Genomic DNA, 22397 nt, shown 5'->3' with positions numbered 1-22397 from the left:
AAATGCTTTGTGGGTTGTGTTGCTTCTTTCCTACAAACAAATTTTGTCCAGAAGAATGCAGCTGGTGAAACTTGGGAGTCAGCTGCAAAACTTAATATTGATTTAACTGCAGAAATAAGCTAGAGCAACCTTGAATTGCACTTCGATGGGAGAATCCTCTCTTGGTCAAAATCTTCTTCATAGAGGCAGGGAAGGCTGTTACATCATAATAGGACAGGTTGAAGAACAGAGCCTCTTTACTTGCCCTCTGCAAATACTCTTCAGCTGGGCTGTGGGTTTGCATCACAGCACATCTCTCTCTTCTGCTGTCCACAGTACACCTATCCCTACATACACTTCAGGGCCACATCCTGGCTTATCTGTGTGAAAATGTTCCTCTTCTTAGATTTCTTGGACTTGGGGCATAACAAGGGTACACTTCGAGACTTCCAAATTTCAGTGCACTTTCAAGGACTTCTGGGTGCAGCAAGAAGCCACATACCTTCACCTGTGAAGCTGAATCTTTTTCTTTGGCTGAGTACTGAAGTCACTTTCTAACAAAACATGTCCAGAAAAGGGAGTCTGCTCTCTGTTTTATTAGTAGTTAAAGTTTTATACAGGTGTAGTGGTTTGAAAGCAAAACAAATGAGAGGCTCTAAGTCAGAGATACAATTTAATAGGAAAAAAAGAGGAAAGAACGTAAAATAAAATAGATGCAATAATACAAAAGACCACTGACAGAGTCAGAATACAACCTGAGCAGAGTGATGGAAGCAGTCCAGATGAGGTGGTCTTCCTGAAGCAGTGATCCTGTAGAAAGGTCTGGTAGCTCGGGTCCTCTGGGAATCCAGTGGGTAAGTGCCCCTCTGGTGTTCAGAGTCTCAGCTTATATCCAGGCTGGAATGCTTGGTTCTTCCCTCTGGGCGGAGCATCTCACAATGGGATGGTGAGTCATGTGATAAGGCCTGATGGGCCCATTAACAGGAGGTAGTCCAGGAGAGGGTTATCTGTGAGCTGTGTAGCAAAGGTGCTGATGGGCCCATTAACAGAAGATAAGTCAGAGTGGAGGAGGCAGGGAGCACTGCCTCACTTGGTTTCAACAGTTCATGAAGATGGTGATAGAATATACTTCAACCCAGGACAACAGGATGTATAAATTTGGACTTCTTCTTTTATCTCCTAGAGCCTAGAGAATTTTATTTTTCATATCCTGCCTCCCCCCGTAAGTACTTTCACTGCCCAGCCTCCAAGATTCTGCAGTGAAATGTGATAGGAGGGCAGAAGGTATGCTGTACTGAGCTTTGTCAGTGTTACTGGGAGGTGTAGTGTCAGTGTAGAGTCAGCTTTTGGGCATGAAGGATACATGAAGCATGTTTTCAGTTTAAGATTACTTGGCAGCCTAACCTCTACTTAGAGGCTCAAAGTTTCCAATTAACAGATACACAAAGCATGATAATCAGCAGTTAACTGCTTTCAGATTTTGCAGCTCTTGCCCTTTTTTCCTAGTTGCCCCTGGACTAAACAAGAATTGAACCACTACGCAGGTACTGAAGGGCACTACTGATAGCCTGTCCATATTTTTTGTATCTAAAATACCTTCAGAAATTGCGGCAGGAATTCAGATTTTCCAGCATACATGGCCATTTGGCACCAAATACTCAAGTTGTGTCAGGAAGTCAAGCTAAGCATTCTGAAAGCCATGCATTACAAAAACTTCATAATGTGTAGATCGGTTTGGTTGATTCCTGCTTCCTGCAGTAGCAACTGGTCAGACAAAATTGCATAATAGTGATTTGTGTTTACAGTGAAGGTTGGATGTACAAATGTGCTGTCATTTTCAAGATGATCTAGTTTATTCTGCTTCATTTTATAATTCAACCTTAAGGGATGGAATGATCAAGAGCAAAAGGAATTGCTATTAATAGGTGTCTGGGCAGCTCTGCATGTAGTTGTGAAACATCAGAGTATTGGATCTGTGTGCTAGCTTTTCACTTTTAATTAGAGTGAAGATTCTGTTGCTGAGGCTTATTGGTGAGCAAAAAGGAGCAAGAAAAAAAACCTGTAAATTACTTCAGTGTGAGCACCAGAGTGGCACTTTTCAAAATTATATTTTGTAAGTTTTACGTTAAATCTTCTATTAGCTAAGGAGAACAGGAGGGTGAGAAGAAATATTAAACTAATCTTTCAAGGCTTGTAGTCAAAATGGATGGGATGATAGTTTTTTTAACTACTATGGTATGTAGGCATACTGCCAAAAGTTTGCTTTGGTTTCTATAAATTGCCAGCAAATTGCAAAGCTTCTAAATGGTACAGACTTATACTACAGTTTCCTTTTGCTCAGAGGCAGTCAGCTGTGGATGAAGTAATTTCTGCTATGCAAGGCATGTTGTTTTGGTTTACTGCTTTATTCTTGCTCTGTTATTCCACTGCTATTTGTTAACATCTATGTTTATAAAACTGGGCACTATCTGTCACAGGACCATAACAGAATGCACGTGGGATCACTGAAATGATACTGTGCTTATTGTGTAGCCTCAGGAATAAAACAGAAATGTTCATCATGTTTTTTGATTTTGACGAAAACAAAAATTACTTCTTCTGTTTCATAAGAAATTTCTTAGGGATGATATTTCAAAGCTTTGGTTTTACTGTGGTGATGAATACTTTTATAAAACAGAAGGATTTCTAAAAAAACTCCTTAAATAATACCAGTTGACTTTAATGCAGCTCTTATTAAACTTACATAAGAAAAAGTAAAAGTGAGCTGTTACTTCTGTTTTGGAGATACTGAGTCACTCTTTGGGTGTGTCTTCAACATTTGTCAATGAAGCATTTCACTACATAAATAATTTATTTCAATAACCTCCTAAATTGCTTTTTAATGAGTGTAAGATTTTTGAGAGACAACAATTCTTGACATTCAAAAGTTATTAGAAACAGAATCCCTTATGTCTAAACTTAGTAATATGGGGAGAACTTTACACCATTTCTCACAAACAAAAAATTAGTGAGTTGGTGAGTTTCAGTCCTGTTTGATCCAGCACACTGGCATTATTTTGCCATGGCATCCATTATGGTTCATTATTACTTTCCTTTTCTAGTCACATTAATGTAGATGCCCAATAAAACTCCAAAGTCCTAATTTTCTTCACAGAGTGACCAACTGCTAGTTTATACTCTCTGCTTATGGTGAAGGCCTGTAGTACATCCAGAGTCATTTAACCATATTGGATACAAGATACTCGACAGGCAGATGAGCTCCTGTTTCGTCCTGGATAGTTAATAGAAGAAGATGAAAAGCTTTATTGCCTGCTGTGGTACTGTTCAGTGCAGATGCTTGAAGAACTGACCACAGCAAACACAGAGAGCCTGAAGTCTCTCATTGGTGGCTTGAAAGATTATCTCAAAAGGTTCCCACAGCAGCAATGTGACAGAAAGGAGCGGTGACAACTGCGAGTATCTTTCTGTGCAGTTTGAGTGCTGGTATGCACCTGTTGCTATTGATTTTAAATTTGCTGTATTGTGTGCTGCAGACAAAACAGAAGGGAAGATGAACTATACAGAGAAGCACTGCTGCACCATCTTGTGCTTTCATTTGAAGTAAGGTATCAGCTCTTAAAAAAAGGCTTTTTTCAGAGGAAATCTTGATTTTGTTTGCTCTTCTTCTGTACTCCAACATTTCAACATGACATTCTCCAATTTCTGGAGGCTTAAAAAACAAAGCATGAAGTGATGTTGTCAACTGGCCGAGCATGGTCTGTTTGATGCCAAAAAAGCCCCTCTGATAGCACAGAAATACTCTTTAAGGGGGAGGTAATTTAGGCTAGAGAATTCACTTAATATGTCTATGTGTTTCAGGTCAGTAGAATTAAATGCTTACACCAAGTGTGGTATTGTAGATTCCAGGTACCAATGAGTGAATGTCAGGTGTCTAGTGTATCTCTGCACCACTGCAGATTTCATGGATTTCAGTTATAATTCTTAGGAGACTGCAGATTTTGGATTTTTTCTGTAACTGGTGACGTTCATTTGTGAAAACCAGGATCTGAACCAAGTAGTCAGGGGTCATTGGTATAGAAGCTGCAGTCAGTGACTGCAATCCTGATTTATTTTCTTTTGGTTGTATTCTGATTCTAAACTCATTACTGTTATGCCAACAACCTACTGTGCTGCAATTTTAGCAGATGTTAGTCATGAAGTAAGTTCAGTCTGTTTGAGCTTACAGACTGAGATGCCACATTTTACAAGGAGCATTATTAGTGATTCATCACTAACTCCAAGTTACAATCTAGTGACCTGTCATGGTTTAGAAATGGTGTTCCCCAGTTTACCATTCCCACTAGTACTGAAGACCTTGTGTCTCTCCTTTTGCTTCTTCCTGCTCTCTTGCAGTAGAGCTGGAGAGGTGAATTGGAGACACAGAAGGTGAAGATCATTGGCTGGGATAAGAACAGTTTACTGGGAACAGCAATGAAACAAGAAGACCAAGAGCAGTAACAGAGTGTGCAAGATAAGTGAACAATCCATGTGCAATTGCTCACCACAGAACCCATCACCTGACCTCACAGTCTTATAAACCAGCAGTCCCACAAGCATCACCCCTCTGAACAGCACTCCTCTCCCCTTCATGGTTCGAGGTGGTATCAAATAACCCGTGGCTGCATCCCCCCCTGGCTGCTGCAAAAGTTAACCCTCTCCTGGCCAGAACCAAGTCATGACCCTACCAAGTAGCATAGTGCGTAAAGGTTCCAGTGTAAAATTGTAAAAATAAGGAAGATAAACTTTGCGGCTTGCAGAATTGTATTGTGATGAAGTATAATAAACTTACAGATTCATTTGGAGCAATTTTTTCTTCACTTTCCGTTTTAACTGTTACTTAGGAGTTTTGGGTGCTGTTATACAACGTGCTTATCCTTCAAATTGCCATACCTCAGGGGCAATCATCATACATGCTTCATTTCTTCTCTCTCAGGGTAGAACTGAAAACATGTGTGTAGAATCTTTTAGTGGAAAAATTTCTTTTCTTGAAAGGAAATTGTTGTAAAAACATGGAGCACAAATCCTCACTATATTCTGCATTTGCTAATATTTTTCTTTTAGTGCGAAACAGGTGTTTAACCTATGGGAAGAGATGAGGTGTGCATTAAAGCAGAACAGACAACAAACAGTTCATGTTTTGAAGTTCTCATGCTTTGCTGTTTCAGAATAAAATGTCTGTTCATTTGAAGTTTTCTGGAAGTAAGTGGGGTCTTAGAATTGCTGGAAGCTGGGGACAATTGGCCAGGCTACAGGAGGGGCAGTCTCTTTTAAGTCAGTTTACCTACCCATGATAGGTGCCCCTCATCACTGGTGTTTATGGTCAGTCCTTGATGACAGCATTTCATATTGACAAGACATTAAAAAATTCATTGGACTATAAGCCTTGATTAAATAGGCTTTTGATCCAGGTTCCAGTTTCAATTGTGGAAAATCTCTTAATGAAAGTTTTGTCAGACTGCCAAAAATTATTTTTTTGTTAAACCCTTGTAATGTGCTCATTATGTTATCACACTGTGTTACAAAGTCCTGTGTGCCAACCGTAAGTGGTTTAATTTGTAATTTTTGAGAGCCGTAGGAAAGAGAATTCTTTCAGTAATCATTGAAAGTGAGAGAAGTTAAACAGGAATAAACAAAATACAAATTCAGCTAGAATTCCAGTTGAAAAATGAAAAAATAGTCTTTTTTCTATATCCTGGTATCAGTCACTGAACAGTATTGTTTACTGCTTAACTAGTGTTTGAGGAATAGTGCTCTTCTTTTTTATGATGTATAAGACTTTCATGGTCTCAAAACATTTGACCACAACACTTAAGGAAAGCCTTCTTTCTGTTTCTAATTACTGAAGTACCAGACAATGAGCTCACAAATAAAATTAGGTTCTGAAGCATTATGCAGCTGCTTCTAGTGTTTTTATGTAAATTACTGATCACAATGAGTCAGATATTCCCTTACAATTCAAAGTCAACAATAGGAGGGACACAGACTTTTCTGAATTCTTTTCTATGGAGAGTTATATGTGAAAGTTTTTTTCAGATGTTCTTTTCCCCAGAGTAGGTATTTTTTCTAAGTATGTGTCTATATTTTGAGGTTTTAAACTTAGCACGGGAGAATTTACAGCTACAGTAGGCTAGTTTTGATGTTGTAAAATGGTAAATCAGTTTCAAGTTGCATGCATATATACTTATACAGCTGAATAGAATTTGAGAGCACAAATATATTTTTTCTGTGCTTTCCGCTTTTCAGAAATTATAGGTATTGGTGAAAATTAAAGAGTGGATCCATGTTGCAAATGTGGTAATTGATTTTGCCAGATGATTTCACAGTTAGCACAGTCAAAGTTAGTGCAAAATGTGATTCATTGAGACTTTTCAGCCTGCACAAGTATAGCATTGATTACCCTTCTAATGTTTATGGCATCAAGGCAGACCTCTAATTGGAGGTTTGATAAAGCAATTGTGAATCCAGTGTCAAAAGCCTTTAAATTGAAGCATTTTTATAAATACAATACTATTAATGGTTGAACTTTGCAAATTTATAATAGAAACTAATGTCTTAATGGCATTACTAGGGTTTTTTTATAAGAAATTTTCAGATGATGCTTTTTTTACAAATGAAAATATGTGCATATATAAGGTTACTGCTGTTGGCAGGTTTATTTTATAGCCTTGATTTACATTTCTGTGGTTCTGTAATTTGTCTTAAAGATAAAGTCTGATTATTACCTTAGACACTTTATCAAAGTCAGATTTCTCTCTTGAAGACAAATTACCTTTTTTCCTTTTCCTGACAGAAAATCATCAAGATAGAGAAATTCATATGTTGAAGTACAGGAATGTATGTCACAGATGTAGATTGCACTGAGGAGTAACATATGTTTAACCTGATTTAAAAATTACATGTACTGCTATACAGACTCAAAGCAATCATCCAGTCTCTGGTGTTAGAAAACTGAGAAGGAGACTATGGCTTGTTTACTTAACCAAAATGTGTGATGGTGAGGCTGTTGGCTAGGTTTGTCAAGGAGTGGCAAAGACGGTGTAGTGAGAAGGTATGTTTTACTTCTCCTTTCAGCCTGAACTTAGGTCCCTACACTTCTGTTCTTAAGACTCCAGGCACATCAGGTGAACAGCTCCTAAGTTGTCCTGCACTGAACTGAGCATGTGAGAATTACACTTCTTACACTGAAACCCTTTTTCCAAGTAAAAGAAAACTTTGCTCCTGCTGAATCAATGAAATAAGTTTCATTAAAAATCAATTATGAGCACAGATAAAAGTACTTGAACTTATTTCAGTAATTTCCTAATTCATCTTTGAAATGCATCTTTAAGGAGAAATGGAAGGTCTGTTTAATGCAGAACAGCATCAAATGAAATTGAGGATTAAGCTCAGTACAAATCTTGCACAGTGCAGTTGAAATTGCACTCAGAATTGAAGATGGGTAGGAAGTGTGTCTCTGAGCTGGAATATGGTGCAGATACAGAGTAACATAATCTTAATTTTTTAAAAATGTTGTCACAGCAGTCATCCACTATGAAAAATGGAGTATGCAGGCTAGGTGAAGATCCCTTCATGACCTGTGTGCGCATCACTATATTGTTCCTAAATTTTGTGTTGTGACTTTAGGATCCTTGCATTTGTCAGTGTAGTCCTTGCATGAAAGAAAATTTTCTGTAAGAGAGTTCCCCATAACTGTTATTGGGATCTCCAAAGACTTCCAGGACTTTTTTTTCTGCCAAGGAGATCTAAGCATGAAACTCCAGATTTGCATTCCTGTATTTGTAAGATATATTTCATTTCTGCTTAGGTGTGATTTCAATAGAGCTGATGCAAAACATTTTTGAGAAGTTTTTGTTTTCTACTTCATTGGGGCTTTCATTACACAAAAGTATGGTGATCTTAAATAAAAAGAGGTGGCTCAAGCACCTGAGATATCTTCAGATGATACCGCTTGGTGTCAGTGTGGATGAAAAACATGAATCAATAAACAGTGACTGATAATATACTATCATACAAATCTTGTGAAACAGTAATATAGAATGGAAGATAAGATATCTAAGTACAGAATGTGTCTGTAACAGAGCAGGCTCATGGCCATGAATTTAAGGTTGATCAGTTGTTAATAATAAAGGGGGCCAGGAAGGCTGGACATGGATGGATATCTTAATGGCAGAGGAGCAAAGAGGAGCAGACCTTATTTGCCAAAAGGTGAGCCGTCAGAGAAGAAAATTGGCCTGGTGTAACAGGGAGCTTTTGCAGGAACTCAGGTGAAAAAATAGGTTTTATGGCCCTTGGAAGAAGGGGCCGACAACTCAGGAAAAATACAGTGATGTTACGTCATGAAGAAAGAAACTTAGAAAGGTGAAACCTCACCTAGAGCTCAATCTGGCTACTGCTGTAAAAGATAATAGAAAATGTTTTAATAAGTACATTAAGAACAGAAGGAAGGCCAAGGAAAATCTCCATTCTTTACAAACCTGGCAGGGAATATCACCAACGATGAGGAAGAGGTTAATGCTTTCTTTGGCTCAGTCTTTAACAGTAAAGAATTCAAACATGAAACTTTTGCATAGTTGCTGTGCTGGTCCATTTGTCTTTGTAAAGCACCACAGAACAGGGGCATGGAGGTAGGAAAAAAAATGAAGAAAAGTAGAAAACCAACTTTACTCCTTTGGTTCCTTTAACTTATAGAATTTCAGGTATTATATGTAACAACAGCAGATACATTTGTTAGAGGAATTTGTGGTATCTACAGATATATAGGACTGTACAAATACATAGAAAATTCTATCTTCAAAGTAGGTCAAGGACCCCTGAAAATCTTAGAAATCAACTCTACAGCTATAAGAACAAATAGATGAAAATCTTAAACCAAATAAATTACATCACTTGGTTTCTTCATGCTCAATTAGGTTGCAGTATCAAGTCCTCTAATTCACGAGGCAAACCTCTACCATAGGCAAGCAGTAATGTGGAAGAAAACATTCTTGCTTCTCATCAAAATATTCCTGTCTCTCACTGGCTTAAATATAGTTAGCTTACTTGTGCAGGATTGCTAAGAAACTGCAGTCCAAAGTTTTACTCCTGTCTTTGTTTACAGATGTTATATGGTGATTTGCTTACAGAACAAAGAAAATTTGTGGAATTTAAGTTTTTTTTCTAAAAGTTATTCTTAAGATGTGGCTATTCTAGTAGAGGTGTTTCTTTTAGTCTCAGATTTGCAGTTCAAGCTCTCAATACCTCTTCAGTAGAATGAGAATAGAAGTGTCTTCTTACATCCCAAAAGTATTACTTTTTTAAGACTTTAGATGTTATAGTAAAAGTGATGAAACGCATGCAAGTGCAAAATCAAATTTGCCTGGTTTAGTTAATCACTTTTTCAAATAACAGATGACAAACTGCTTCACCTGTATCCATCTCAACCAAAGCTCCTCTTAGTGTGCAGATAAAATAGTGCAGCCATTGTATAGTAACCTTTCCCAAGTATAATGTTTTCACTACAGGGGTACATTGGGAATTTTCAGCAGGAACTTTCTAACAAGCTTTAATCATTGTGTCCAAGACTGTGTTTTCTAAGGATATCTTGGGTAAATATGGGTGGACTTTCTTTGGAACAGCAAATACAGGGTGTACTGAAAATAATATTTTGTCTCATGTTCCAGTTCATACTCTAAAGTTTTCAAAGACTATTGAAAATTGTAATAGGTGACTTTGGATAGCCATGTATTTAGAAACTGATAGCAGTTCATTAGCAAAAGATGAAATAAACCAGAAGATAAAATTAATAGGAACCATTCATAAAACATACCAAGGGTTTCTGATTTGTGTAAGGTAACATTGGGAATGACATTAATTTGCTTTGCAATCTGAGGCCTTCCCAAATTAGGATTAATTTTAGACTCAAAAGACATTAACAAAACCTTAAACTATGCTCATTATCCATATTTTTTATGCGAAGAATTACTGTGAGGCATTATTTCCAGCTCTCACCCTGAATATACTTATGTGAAGGTAGGTAGAAATATTTCATTTTTGAGATGAAGAAGGGTAAATTAAAATGAAGTAAAATATTGTTAAAATAATATATTAAGCTGTCTGCAAAGATTTTTGCTCATTTAAATACATTTAATTTTGTATCTTTCCACTTAAATGAGAGCTTGTGATAAGCCTTACAAGAATACTGCAGGGGCAGCCGTATACCTGCCTTTATTCCTTCTCCCCAAAGAAGCAACGTGCTTCTATTTTGTGGGAATACTGTGGATTTCAGCCAGAGATACCTGAAGTCCTGAATGACCCAATGTAGGTTACTCTACTACTGTCATCTGGCAGTTTTAATCTATGAGAGAGGGCCAGTATCCCAAACAAGGAGGGGATGTACTGGTAAAGTGGTTTATTCTGTTTGTTATTTTTAGCAGTTGCCTTGGGAAGTTTCAAGGATACCTTTATTGGGCAAGAGTACAGTGTTACCCTGCTATTACTCGAAGTTAAGCAAGTAATTTATTAGGATACTGCAAAATTCAGTTCTAAGATGGTGTTCTAGTCACTGAGGCTGTTGCAGACAGGAACAGAGAATTTAATTTTTGTGTTGAACTAGTGTAAAGAATTAGCTAAATAAACTATCTTTTAAAAGTACTTCCTTTTTTTTTTCTTATATCAAAACACATTCCTGATTTTGTCCTTTTTCCCTCATTAAGATGCATGATCTAGGTGTTCCCCTTACGATTTTGCTAGCCAAGATTTGAACTTGGGCTTTTGTTTGCCCTTTCTTCTGTATGTCATGAGCAAAGTGATAAAGCTATCTAATCTCAGAGATTAAGAATGAGAAAATTGTAGACAGGTATTTGGTTCTTCCCAAGTATTTGTGCTACAGAATCACAGGATTAACTAGGTTGGAAAAGACACTGAGATCACAGAGTCCAACCTATGATCCATCATCATCTTGTCAACTAGACCATGGCACTGAGCACCATATCCAGTCTTTTCTTTGACACTTCCAGAGACAGTGATTCCATCACCTCTCTGGGCAGCCCATTCCAATGCCCCATCACTCCTTCTGTGAAGAAATTCTTCCTAATGTCCAGCCTAAATCCTTCCTGGTGCATCTTAAGACTGCATAGTCTTGTCCTGTTGCTATTGCCTGGGGGAAGACACTGACCCCCTGGCTACACCCTCCTTTCAGGGAGTTGTAGAGAGTGATAAGCCGTGAGCCTCCTTTTCTCCTCTATTCTTTAGGCCGTACACAAAGACACTGCCAGAATTGCTTGTAACCTCCTTGTTCTAGGATTTTCCTCCCTTTCTACAGCCTCTCAACCAACCTGCATTTGGTTATAAAAAGAACTTTTTGCTTATGTGGTGAGGGAGTCTCGAAGTCTAAGCAGCCTCATATGACTCCGTTTCAAAAGCAGACAAAGTAGTGCTTTTCATTAGGTATGTCTGGGTAGTCTTATACTCTTCCAAGGTAGCCTTGACATTACTGTTGAACAGGTTTAATTCCAGAGCACAGTAACTAATCTGTACTGGTTTTACTTGTGATTTGCTCTAGTGACCTAAGAGCAAGAATTGGGTGCCCACTTTAAGAGGTTACTGTAGATAGTATGAAGGGCAGTAGGAGAAAAAAAAAGATCAGCTGAAAGTTTTGCCGTTTCCTAGTGATTGAACTGTTTTATTTCTTCTCACCAACTTTTCCCCCCTCCAGGCTGAATAAAAATTTTTCCTTGGATTAAAGCAAATTAAGACATCTGTAAAAATTATTTTTATTTTTATTACATTTACCTAGATACTTGGCTAAATATATTATTTTCTGATTTTGTTTGATACTTTTTTCCTACATCTTATTTCATTTGCTCCGTCAGACCATCTATTCATTGTTTGTTTTGAAAATAAAGAAAAAAGGCATATTTGTTTTATATGTTCAGTTAATTTGCCCACTCACAAGAACAAAACTGTAAAATGCTAATCAAATTGTAGAGAGCAATTCCTTTCCTAGGCTTGTATCAGAACTTCACACTTGTTACAAATTAGCTGCTAATAGCTAACAAATGCTAAGAGAGTGGCAAGTCAGTATGGCTGTCGTCCATGCTATTAAGTTTAAAATTTGCGTGTCTGACGTGTGAAATGTTCCATGTGTTTGCTTTAATGCTGTCATCTTTGATTTTGTGAGAAATAAATGAGATATTTTCAAGTTGTTCTAAAAGCAACTTCCCATAATCATGCAAAAAGTCATTAGCCCTCGGGACATTTATTGGAGATCTTCCAGTCTTGTGCTGTAATTGCATTACAGCACCATGATGCTGAGAAACACTATCCTGGCTATGATGACACCCAGGTCTTTGGCATTTTTCTTGATATCTCACATTGAAGATTTGTGTAACTTGTTTTTCATATTTACTCTGTCATCTTTCTCCACTGTTAATGTCCAAATATCTCTCCTTTGGGAAGTAGCTTTATTATTGCTATTTTTCAGCTGTAGGAGATTATGTTTTAAAAGCAAAAGATTGATATTTTACTTGCCCAAGCTTTTAATGTGTGACAGTTCCTTTTTGTCCTTATTCAGATGTTCCTAGAACAGCATCCCAACCTAGTGTAAATTTGAAAAGTGTTTTCCACCCTCCAGATTATTAGAGAACATTTATTTATGAACAGCTGTAAAATAAATTTTTTTTCAGTGCTGTGTAAGACATTTGTCTGGGATTCAAAAAAATGCATTTCTAATGCTTGCTGTTAAATTTTTTTTTTTCCCTCTAACTGTTATTACATTGTAACCTTTCAGATACTAGATTTCCTGTTGAGGATTATATTGCAGTTTAAGAGACAACTTTGAAAACATTTGAAAGTTTAACTAAAGAAGAATTTTGCAAAAAATAAATTCCAACTCAGTTATTTTCCTACAAATACCAATAGCTACCCAAATTTCTATTCTTTTTCTTTCCATAGTATTGAAGATTGTTATAACTTAAAGTTTCTTTATTCCTATAATTTTCGATCTCCACCAACCATGTAATTTAGTTCATGTTACAGGTTACATTCCTGGGATTCTGTTGTAATTTACAGTAATGACTAAGTTGAATTTTTATTTTTTAGTCTAATGCATTATCTTTATGCATAGGAAGTTTCCCCCTCTGAAAAAAGGGGCATCCCAAGAGGTGTGAGCAGAACTGATGTTGTGCACATTACTTGACCCTGGGGTAACCAGCATGTTTGATGATACAGTGGAAATCTAATCTTTTTGACAAGGTCTGTTGGATATAGTTACCAAAGTAGCAGGTATCCATATTCTCTGGAGCCAAGGAAATCTGAGCTGTTTGTTCCATTCTTCTCCAGGCAGCCTCCTTCCTCCAGGTATAGCTTCTGTCCATTCACTTTCTCAACTGAAAACCTTCCTCCCATCACTTCTTCCCAAACTTAGTACCCATGAGGGGTTTCTTGGCAATGCACTCCCCATCTGGGAATCTGCAGTTTAGCCACATGCCTTTCAGCAGGCAGGGAATGATTTAGTAATAAATTATTTACACTAAGCTGATGCCTGAAGGTATTTTTATATTTCTAGAATATAGTCACATGTACTTTTATGTTTGAGTGATGACGCCTCAAAACCTGCATGGGACACCTAATAAAATCATAATGAAAATAAGGGATGTTTGGATATAATGTCTTAAAATTTTTTAAGATAGGTCTTTTCATTTAAATACTAAGATATTTTTAAAAGATATTACTTCAAACAGAGCTAGAAGACTATTTGAAAATACTTGAAAGTAAGGATCTTTTAAAAACTTGTTTTCATCTGTGATTTTTGAATTATTTACTTCAGGGTTTTCAAAACAATTCCATAAATGGGTAAGACAATTTATTTGCCAATTAAAGTCAAGCAGGCTTTTTTCAAATGAGGAAGAATTAGGCTTTAAAATTAGTCTTTATATGAAAAATAAACTTCAAATTTAGTGAAGTTCTTGAAAAATTCTCTGGTCAAGTTTGACAACCAAACAATGAATTGTGACAGATCAATAGGAAATTAGCTGAGATAATGTAATTGTGAAATCTTGATCCAGCTTTAGAATTAATCGGTTTCCAATTTGTCAGTTTGATTTTGTGAATAAAGATTACACTTTTCTCATAGGTTATGTGTATCTTATTGTCAAATAAACTGAATTATATTCTTTGACATTTTAGCAGTTTAGTGTTGATCATTTATATTGCTTATTTTTTTTGTTTCTTATATTTTTTTCATAGTCCTATTTGATGTTGTTCTTGTTGAACATTAATCTGTTCCACACAAGTCATCTTAATATCTCCCTTCTAAATGTCTTAGAAGGGTAAGGGGGGAAAATTAATAATAATGAAATAAGGAATTACTCTACCCAAAACAAACTGTACCAAGGGAAAGCAGCAGTGATTCTTGTCTGTAAGATGAGCATCAATTTCAATTAAAAAGCACCTGTGTTCTCCAGGTGTGTGTGCAAGCAAGTCTGTCAACCACTACCAGGAGAAGACGGTATGTGTACGCAACTGATCTCAGTTAGCCTCCTCTGAAGGGCTTGCTATATAGTTTTCTGTTTCTCCCTTTGACTTAAACTTCTTTCTTTTTGGCTACCCAAGCCTTATATTATCTTTCTGTCTATGTCTAACCAGCTCCCCATCTCTTTTGCTGTCTGGTCTGAAACTCTGTATCTCCCCCTCATAACACCTCTCTAAAGTTCCCTGCCTGCTCCATCTTCCTTGTGTCACATTTTTGCAATGGAGCTGCTTAACTGCACAAAGATGAGGGCATGACTTATTAGTAGAAAACACCCTGTGAAACCCATGTTAAAGGCAAAACTCACAAACATAGGGGCAGCTGTCCTGCCATGGGGACAATATGGATGGCCACTGTTACGTTTTAGAGCCCATAGATCAGGGCTGGGCAAAGCATCCCACCGTGGCTTTGCACATTGGGAAGGGGGTGAGCAACCACAGGACATTTCATGTTTTCCTTCAGTAACTTCTTGAAATTAAATACTTGCAGCTCTGTAGTGCTTTCAGGCACAGAGCATACCTCTGATGTGAAGGGTCCTTCTGACTTTTTTACTGCTCCCAGAAAGGCAAGCAGGTTCTCAGGGTTGACCCAAGGCAGGACCAAGATGTGCCTAACCTTTGAGCATACCTGGCACACAGTCTTAGCCTAATCTCTAAACAGCAGTGTGGGCATTGATGCAACCACGTCTTCCTTATGGCATATTGTGTGTGCTGGAGGTTGGATGGACATACACATACTAGCAGTAGGAGTGGTTGTTAGAGAATTCTGGACAAACATTTTGTTTGAATGTAGAATTTTCTTCAAAATTGAGAACCGATATCTAAGACTTCTTTCTGTTGCTGTGAATTATGTATCGTTTTATGTCTTAATTACAAACTGTGAGTGTTTCCAGTAGGCACGAAGAGTTTAAAGTGATTGTGGTAATGTTAAAACATGTTCAGAGAAATACTGTAACGTGGTATATTGTGCGGGGTTAAATAAGTACAAGACATGGTGGATAGCTGTTCATTTAGCACCTGAGGATAAGCAAAATCAAAGCCTTTAATCCCAATGGTTTGTGCTTACTTGGAAAAATGTTTGTCTGACTGCAGGCATGGAACCCGTTGTGCTGGAGAAGTGGCAGCCACGGCAAACAACTCACACTGCACAGTAGGAATCGCCTTTAATGCCAAGATTGGAGGTATGTGAAACAATCTCCCACAGGAAAAGAAAATGTAACCAAGGAGCCATTTGTGCTAAATGGTGCATTCAGACCTTTCTCAACAAGAGAAGGAGATTTGTATGAACAAGCCTCACTGTGTTAGCTAGTAAAGCTTAGTTGTAGAGTGGTCGTTCAATATCAATACTGAAGGAGTTTGTCTGTGGTGGCCCTTCTGTAGTGCTTTCTGGAACACTGCCTCCCAGTACACATCAAAAAATAGAAAGTCAAAATTTTGATGAAAACTTGACCCTGGAATTACAACATTGGGGTTTTCTCACAGATTCAGAGCTCTTAAGTGATGAACTTTGGCAAACCATAAGTAAAAGTACATTTCAGTAATATTGCCTTGCACATTGATCCCAAACAAAACACTCTCAAAACATAATGCATTTTTGGTTGTTTGTGGTTGGTGAGAATCTTCTCTTGATCTCTGTGGGTAGTAAGATTAATGCCTGAAAATCGATGTTTGATCACATATTTTTGTTCATTTAGCTAAGAGGTTTCAAGTGTTTTCTGTGAATGCTTAGTCATTGGCCATACAATTAATTTATTTAGCTTAGTTTGTGACAATGATTATCAAGATGTCATCTGCATGTCTCCTGGGATGTAGCCTGCCTATGACAGATTGTAATACTTCTAGTGAAATTTATTCTGAACTTTTAGCAAAGTCATGGGATTGGTATATTGGCTTTGCTGAAAGACTGAGTTTGTAGCTCAAACTCATTAATTGTTGCCTTTCGAAAGAGAGCCTAAAATAAAGCCCATCTGTGAAAACAGAAGCATGTTTACCTATTTGTACGCCAGAGTACAGTTCAAAAACATGAGCAGGCAGAATTGAGACCATGTTACCATTATTAAAAATACTGCTTCTATTCTCTGCTGGATCAGTACAAGTTTGATCCAAGTCAAATGTGAGCACAGATGCATTTCAAATTACCCAAAGCATACAGCATCATCCTCACATCAGCTTTCTGTTTTCCTTCTGGATAAAAAAACATTGGGGTAGGTAATACCGGATCTGGGATAAGGTTACAGTGATGCAGAAAAAAAAATCCCCTCAGGTGAAGAGCCTTCCTGCACAAAGCTACCCTGTCAGAGTGGTTTAGAAAATCAAAACTGCTCAAGTGAGGGACTTCGTGACAGATGAACAGGTTGTGTCATGTGAACATGGTATTTAACCAAGTACCAGCAATTATGCTATGAGATCTGTTGAGTTGTTAAACCAGAGTCAGAAGAGAGTGCACCGATAGAGATAACAGATGCCTTCTGGCGAAGGCAGAAGTGGAATAGTTGCACAACCTGCAACAGCTTTGATATGGCTTTGAAAATTCTCCAGAAGTAACTGTGGCTTCTTAATAGTTTATTAATTATTAAGCATTAGGAATGTGCAATAATAAATACCCTCCAGGTATATTTGCTGACTCACAGCCTTTTCTAAATATAGTATAAAAACTGATTCAGATTGACACAGTATACAGCTAATAGGAGCAGTAAAGACTAAATACATGTTCCTTTTTATTATTTATTCTTAAGAGGAAGCTGGTAATTAGTTACAGTGTATGAACCTCATTTGAGGTGCCACCTTTAAAAGGATCAGCATTTGGAAATAAGAGTTCAGGAAGCTCAACAAATAATCTCCAGAAAATCAGAGTTAAGAGGAAGTTCCAGGGAATGTAGGTTAAGTTTCCTTTTCTACTAGGTGAATATGTTTAAGAGCTTTTCTGCTGCTGACCTCTACTTGACCTCTACTCTACCTTGTTCCATTCCATCAGAACAGCCATAAGATACCCATGTGAATATCCAGAGGTTGTGTTGCCTCTCTAAAGGCCAGATAGAGTATAAAATTTTTGAATCATATCGTGCTGAACTAGTATGCAGCTCACTTGTTTCCCAGGGATTTAAAGGCCCTCCTGGGGTATTCTTGGAGATGAAACTAGAGTTGAGGTGAAGCAATTACATTCTCCTTATATATAGGAGCACCTGCTGACAGTGATGCTGGATTTGCTCCACCAAGATAAGTATCTTTTACTTCCAACCGGAAGGCATTTCTGGACACATAAGGGATACTATGGATATCAAGCAAAGGCAAAAAAAAAATCTGTCCCATCAATATGCCATAAAATACTGGCAGTTGAACAAATCCACTTAATGATCTTTCTGATGGGAAGTTGTTAATAAGATATCCATTAATAATGCTAATTTTCTTCTAAATGTATTTGTACTCCTTGTCTCTTTTCCAAACATTTAAGAACCTCTGATGAGCAAGCTTCTTAGAAAATCTTTTAAAATGGTGTAAGTGGAGGTGTAACCTGTAGAAAAGAAAATTTTAGTAAAATTGCAGTCTGGGTCTTCAGGCTTTTTACAGGCTATGACAAGTTTCTTACGAAAAATTATCCAAGTTTCTGTGTAGCTAAACCACAGGTCCTTCTCACTAAAAGATAAACCAGTGCACCAAAGGGATGAACCTTTTCTTTTTAGATTTAAACTCTGCAATAATCACACAAAACAAATTACCATGTACAGAACGTGTGAGACTTTTTATGGGAAGGGTTGGTTAGCTTGCTGTTGCTATTGCAAACTGATTGTGGAAGTTGTAAAACATCTGTGGGGTTTTGGGTGCTTAGTTACTTGGCTGGACTCAAGTCCTGATGGGAAAACAGTTACACTGAATTATGGCTCAGCAGATGTATATTATCTTCAGTTGACAAGGATTAGTTCAGCTGTTTCTTTAAGTCAGATGTTGAGTAGAAGCAAGCATTTTAAAAGAAAACTTCCTTTCAGGTCAGTTTTGCATATTTCTTGTGATTCATTAAAAATTTGTTCTGAGTAAAAAGCCACTTATATTTTGCAATTACTGCAAATTTTAGAAAAAGTTTATAGGGTTCTGAAGTCTTGGAACAGTCTTCAAACACAGTCTGCTAATTGCCTTTTGGATAGCTTTTGTTGTTTTAGCACCACATGCCAAATGCAGTTTGGAGGATGTGTGATCAGCAGACTTAACCACTGCAGACATTGGGGCGGGGATAGTAAGACAGGAAGGAAGGAAGGAAGGAGCATTATTTTCATTACAAATATCGAGTGAGATGTCTGTTGTTCAAAGTCATCTTGCACAGAATTACAGAGTCATTTAGGCTGGATAAGACTAAGGTCATCAAGTCCAACCTTCAACTGATCAGCACCATCCACAGCACTAAGTGCCATGTCCTGTTGTTTCTTGAACACCTCCAAGGATGATGATTCCGCCACCTTGCTGAGCAGTCTGCTCCACTGCTTAAACAACTCCTTCAGTGAATAAATTCTTTCTGATGTGCACCCTGAACATCCCCTGGTGCAGTTTGAGACTTTGCCCTCTCATCCTGTTGCAGGTTGCCTCAGAGAAAAAGCCAACCCCCACCTTACTATGACCTCCTTTCAGACAATAGTAGAGAGTAATAAGGTCTCCCCTGAGTCTCCTCCAGGTTAAATACCCTGACCCTCAGCAGCTCCTCACAGACTTACCCTTAACCTTCATCAGCTCTCTTGCCCTTTTCTGGACACATTCTAGCACCTCGATATCTTTCTTGAAGTGAGTGGCACAGATTGGAAATAGAGCTCTAGATGCAGCCTTACCAGGGCCAAGAACAGGGGAATAATCACTTTCCTAGTCCTGCTGGCCACTATTCTCTGTGCAGGCCAGGATGCCATTGACCTTCTTCGCCACCTGGCCACACTGATGGCTCATGTTTAGCTGGCTGTCAGCCTGCACCCCAGGTTCTTTTCCCTGGGCCACTTTCCAGTCACTCAGTCCCCAGCCTGTAGTGGTGCATAGGGTTGTTTTGACCAAAGTGCAGGACTTGGCACTGGGCCTGGTTGAACCTCACACAGTTGACCTTGGCCAACAGCTTTGAAGCATATCTGTCTGTTGATGGCTACAGAGAACAACACCTAGTTTACAGCCTTGTCTGTGTTGCTTTAAAAGCAGACCACTACTCCATTACAAAAAACCCCCCCAAAAAACTAAAAAACAAACCCAAACAAAACAAAACAAACAAACAGAAAACCAACAACAACAAAAAAAGTCTGAATTACTTAGGGTGCCAGTGGCAGCATTTGGAGTTATTGTTCATTAGTTAAATATAATATTTAACAAAGTCATAAAGGAAAGCTTTATTTTCCTTCTTTCAAAACCAGTGTACCTTTCTTGTCTTTATTCAGAACTAGAGGGCTACTTTAATATGCTTTAAAGGAATTGAGCACACAACTTTAACCCGTCATTAGTTTTCTGTGATTATGCAAAATAAAATAAAATCCTGGAATCCCAGAGTTGATTTAATAACTTTTTTTTATAAAGCAAAGTTCATAGTGAGATCACAGTTTGTAGAAGTTTATTATCTCACAAAATATAGGCAACTTTTGTGTGAACTGAGAAATAAAATCACTTCTCATTTTTGAGTCAGGTAGAGTAAGGAAAAAAAAGTCTTCCAACAAAGCACTCCCTATGCCTCTTATTAACAGGAGGTCTTGGTAAACACACAAGTTTCTTTAATCTGAGCTTATAAGCAAAATGCAATGTGTCTATAATTAAAAATATGTAAATTTGGCTTATAAATAGGAGTGGCCTTTTAAAGGACAAAGAGCATCTAACTTGTAAATTGTAGAAGTGATCATCCCTCTATCATACAATTTTATTAAATTTTTATTTAATATTTAGCCTCCCTTTGATCACATGCCACACTAGCTGTGTGTAGGTCTTTTTTCTTGTTTAGGTTAAAACTGGCATTGGTGGTTTTCTCAGATTTAACCACAAAGTTTTACAGTTAGGAAAAAAACCCCAACTTCCATATTTTCTCAATTTTCAGATTTTTGCATACTATATTCAGTCTAGTAATCTTAAAACATCATGAAGTGCTGGCACATTGACTTGTCCAAACCCACATGAACGGATTCTTTTAACTTAAGAATTTCAGATTATACCTGACAAAAGCTTATTCTGCAAGAGAAGGATGCTCACCATATTGTAATTTCTGGTTGAACAATGTTACCTATTTGCTCATGACCTCTTGTAATTGCTGTGCTACAGTGTGTTTACTGTACACAAGAGAGTTCTTCCTGGTTTGTTCCTTGCAGCTCCATACAGTGGTGCTAAGGTTACTTGTCTGTAGGGATTCTTCTATTACATCTGTTAGCATGAGTAAAACTGTGAATGACTCAGGAAAGATGCTTCAGTTTCACTGCAGTATAAAAGGAGAAATAAAATAAATTGTTATATTTAAGTATATTTTATGTTTAAGTAACATAAAAACATTTCAAGATTCAAGTAGTTTTAAAAATTTTATTTAGCCTAAAACTTCGTTGTTGAAGTTTGAAGGCTGTATAGTGGATAAATTACTTACATATATTTTTTAAAACTTGAAGAAGGATGAAAATATTAATATTTTTTATATTTTTTCCATCTAGAGACATTGGGAAAACAGATACCCAAACAGATTGTTGTTGTTGTTTTTTTCATTAATAACAGTAGGAATTCTTGTAGTTATTCAGCTCAGTGTAATACACAACAATTTTCTTGGGGGGAGGGGTAGGTGGAAAAAGAAACATGTTGATTTTATCTGTACAGTTCATTGTATTTTTCATTTTGAAGGTGTACGGATGCTGGATGGAGATGTGACAGATATGGTAGAAGCAAAGTCTCTAAGCCTTAATCCCCAGCACATCCACATCTACAGTGCCAGCTGGGGGCCTGATGACGACGGTAAGACTGTGGATGGACCTGCTTCTCTAGCACGTCAGGCCTTTGAGAATGGCATCAGAATGGTAGGTTGGCATCAAAGGGCATCGCCTGGATCTGCTTTCATGTGCACCTGTAAGGGTACCTGTGCCCAGTGCATGCAAGTGCTCAGCATGGGGAAAGGTAAAGGACTTGGAAGGAAAGAAGAAAACTTCTTTTGCATAAAACTTAAAACGTATTTTCCTTTTGTAATGACCTGATGGTCAGTCTTACCTGAATTATCAGCTCTGTTCATTTTCAACTGGAATACATCACCCTCAGAATCTTTTAAAACTGCTCTGAGGTAGTGATGTAATTAGAAATAAATTGACTGAGATATGCTACTTTGCACATCAGTGCCAACTCATCAAATCTGAGTTGCAAAGAAATTTTAAAGCAAAACCTTTGACTTTCCTTCTTTCTTCATTTCTGTTTTGCTTTATTTTGTATGATTTCTTAATGTAAGTTAGGTGATTTTAATAGGGAGTTGGGGGCAAAAAAGTTCTATACCCATGGTTCTTTTGCCATTTATGTCTGATCTCATACAACTTAGAATACTGTGATGAAGGGGACACTAATGGAACTGCAAGGATGCAGGGGATCTTGCTCAAGATAGTTTAATGTTTAAACACATACACGTGTTTGTTTAAATGCCATATTTCGTAAAGGGGAGACAACTGTGAAAAGTTCAGCCTGAATTTCTCTACCAGAAGGACTCAGTCATTTCTTCATTGAAATCTCAAGTTCTCAAACTGAGGGGATAAATATATGGAATAACTTGTGAAGAGCATAGATCTTGCCTACGAACATTTTTGTTCCACTGTTATAATTATAGCAGTAATATGAGAAGATACCCTATAGAACCCAGATGAATTTTATTTTACCAGCGCATTGTTCTGTATGTGAAATAAGCACCAGTCTATAGC

The 22397-nt window shown here is 37.5% G+C and overlaps 1 protein-coding gene across 2 annotated transcripts in view; it reads left to right on the top strand.

Moving 5' to 3' along the window:
* The window catches only part of PCSK5 (proprotein convertase subtilisin/kexin type 5), a 229708-nt gene that overhangs the window by 83993 nt on the left and 123318 nt on the right, over positions 1 to 22397 (top strand). For both annotated transcript variants that reach the window (XM_066181295.1, XM_066181296.1), the window contains exons 6-7: positions 15616 to 15704; positions 21346 to 21518. In XM_066181295.1, the coding sequence (XP_066037392.1) occupies positions 15616 to 15704; positions 21346 to 21518 (262 nt within the window). The remainder of the gene's footprint in view (positions 1 to 15615; positions 15705 to 21345; positions 21519 to 22397) is intronic.

Source organism: Chamaea fasciata, unplaced genomic scaffold, assembly GCF_029207755.1.
Source record: "Chamaea fasciata isolate MVZ Bird 193981 ecotype frontalis unplaced genomic scaffold, bChaFas1.0.hap1 SCAF_4, whole genome shotgun sequence".
NCBI lineage: Eukaryota > Metazoa > Chordata > Aves > Passeriformes > Sylviidae > Chamaea > Chamaea fasciata.
Note: the sequence above shows the minus strand (reverse complement) of the source record. Positions and strands in the feature narration are given on the sequence as shown.